Source organism: Coniophora puteana (assembly GCF_000271625.1).
Source record: "Coniophora puteana RWD-64-598 SS2 unplaced genomic scaffold CONPUscaffold_158, whole genome shotgun sequence".
Classification (NCBI taxonomy): domain Eukaryota; kingdom Fungi; phylum Basidiomycota; class Agaricomycetes; order Boletales; family Coniophoraceae; genus Coniophora; species Coniophora puteana.
Window position 1 is genome coordinate 1 of NW_006913210.1, and position 2,572 is coordinate 2,572.

Sequence of the window (2,572 nt, forward strand, 5' to 3'; positions counted from 1 at the left end):
CAACTTGTCAGAGCCAGAAAAGCCAGATGAAAAGTGGGATGCCTTTGTTCAAAGATGTGCATTGCGCGCCAAGCGCATCAAGTGTAGTAATAACTAGATTATATCAAGTGCTGCATTCATCAGGAAAAAAACATATATTTTGTGGTTCTCCTTGACTCCTTCTTCCTGTGCAACATGTGACTAGTAGTGTTTGTTTTATACATGTATATTATTGCAATAGAGTGTGTTTGACAATATGGTCAACGCACGCTTGGACAAGTACCTGTCACCCAGATATTTGCATCTATTTGTCTACGCATTTTAAACTCCACCAATACGGCTGCGCGTGTATTGCTTTCCCCTTCACCTACCACTTGACTTCCGGAGGTAGGCGCAGGTGCCCCATTCCGCAAACCTCATGTGTTTGCGGTCCCTGGGCTGTATGCCACCCAGGGTGTCCTTCGCCGCTCGTGGCAGGCTCTGTTGGCCATGCACTCTGGACAAGGTGTATTAGCCACAAGTCAGCCGTGAGCGTAAGGCAAGGCCCACCTGCAGCCTGGCCAGTGGGCCAGCAGGAATACCACGCGTGCCTGCAATGCGCATGCACGCATGCACACTGTGCACACACCTACCCTGTGCATACAAACGCACACACGCATGCAGTGCACATACATGCACATACACCATGCACACGCATGCACGCCCACATGCACCTGCAGCGTACATGCACGCCTGCAGCGAGCACGCATATCCATACAAAATATAACTTAGATAGTATAGTATGTGCTGTACGGGTAGTGTCGACAATATATATGATGAAATCAGAAGAAGTTTATTCATCTGTAGCTAAGTTGTCTTTGAGGCCACCTAATACAGATAAGGATACACCAGGTTTTTCAACCACAAAATACAATCTACGACCACTGGGGAATTTATGAGGGACCATGGCAACAACTGAGTGAATGGCTTTCACATCAACAATGCATAGATCTGCATCTCCTTGATGCTCGCATGTATGTAATGTATCAAAAGAGCGCTGTTGCAGATCTGTATCTGGTGGCCCATACACGGACACCATAGCAAACACCTTGATCTGAAGGTGTGTCATCTTGAAGTAGTATCAAAGTTTACCATATGAGGGTGTCTCATCACCCGGTAATTGTAGCTAGAGCAATTTGTTAGTAGTGACAGCATAGATATGTCCAAAAACTCACCAGTACATTCTGTGATTGAAAAACACCTTTTGTCATCATGTCTTCCTGCCATGTGGAATGTGCTACCTGACAATTTGGGAGCTGCAGATGGGCCCAGCATTGGATGCGGGGTGCATCATCAAGCTTGTAGCCAAGTGAAGTAAGGGCATCAGTGAGAATGATCTCCTCAGAGGGAGACACTGGGCAAGAATACCAATCCCACTGACAAAGGAGAAGGTACCCATTGCCAAGATCTTTGCAGTGACAAGGTAGATATGGGCGCTTGGGATCCAGTTCCTCAGGATAAAGTGCTTTGAGGGCGTTAACTTGACATCTGAGCATAGCGCGCACTGACAGATTGGCATATGGACTGACATAGCTGCAAATTTTGCGCCCGAGATCTCCAATCATATGCTCAAGTGTCCATTGTGAGCATACAATTGGAGGGCCTTTGTGCTCCGTTTCATCAGCAAGATGGGTGAGAGCATGTATCTAGGGCCACACAAAATGTATGCGGCTCGTGTGACCCTGTACATACAAGTTCTCAAACTCCCAAGCAAATAATTTCATGTACTTGTCAGCTTTGGCCAGTTGTGTGGCGGTTATTGAGTGCTGCTGCAAGATCCAGATACCTTGTACAAGCCGGCAGAAATGCTGCCAATACTTCTCATCAAGTATGCCTGTGTATTTCATGAGCACGGCTTTAATATATATAAAAGTAATGTGTACCAAAAAAGAGGGCAGGGCCAAATCCATAAAGGAGAATCAGCCATTCCCAAGCCTTGTAATGACTATGGATTTTTTGAAGATCCTGAGGAGTCCTGTCAAAGGAGATGTGGAGGTAGGTTGCCCAGGAAGCGACGTGATTGCCAAGCCATCACCATGTGTCTGAGTCTGCGAGCGCTGCCCAGCCCCAGCGCGATGGGTGATCGTCATCTTTGGTGGAGTGTGTACCTTGCCACAGGGGAATGAGTAGATCCCTGACATTAATTGCAGTGAGATGCATAATGTCACAGCCCCAGCCAAAAGGAGGGGGGGGAGATCATGGCATACCCATAAAAATACCCAGCTTCCTGATCCCTGTTTCTTGTTGCCGAGCGGCAAACTCTTGCTGTGTGCAAGAAGCAAGAACATGGGTGAGGTTGCCCCAACACTCACCAGCACCAGGAGATGGGAGGTGATTAATGTCAATGGTGTTGTGATAAAAGCCTGCTTTGCTGTATATGGTTGGCTTTGTCCGGCCTCTGTAGCACAGGATAGTAATGAGATGTGTCAGGAATATGTCGTCCAATCACTCCGCAGTAGAGACGGCATAAGAACTTGCCATGATGCCCAACAAGCCCAGTTAAAAGTGCCATACCAGGTCTGTCAGCAGACTCAACTCAGAGAAATGGACTGCA

The 2,572-nt window shown here is 47.4% G+C and overlaps 2 protein-coding genes across 2 annotated transcripts; both read right to left on the reverse strand.

Annotated features, from left to right (window-relative positions):
• Positions 1-346: 346 nt before the first annotated feature.
• CONPUDRAFT_160759 (uncharacterized protein) lies at positions 347-582 on the reverse strand (the record flags this gene model as incomplete). The annotated part of the gene is made up of 2 exons (XM_007777883.1): positions 347-475; positions 529-582. 2 exons carry the CDS (start codon positions 580-582, stop codon positions 347-349), a joined length of 183 nt encoding a protein of 60 aa, XP_007776073.1.
• A 334-nt stretch (positions 583-916) lies between these two features.
• Positions 917-1,301, reverse strand: CONPUDRAFT_25982 (uncharacterized protein; the record flags this gene model as incomplete). The annotated part of the gene is made up of 2 exons (XM_007777884.1): positions 917-1,087; positions 1,194-1,301. Coding segments are annotated over 2 exons (279 nt in total), but the record flags the coding sequence as incomplete, so codon positions are not given.
• Between the last annotated feature and the right edge of the window lie 1,271 nt (positions 1,302-2,572).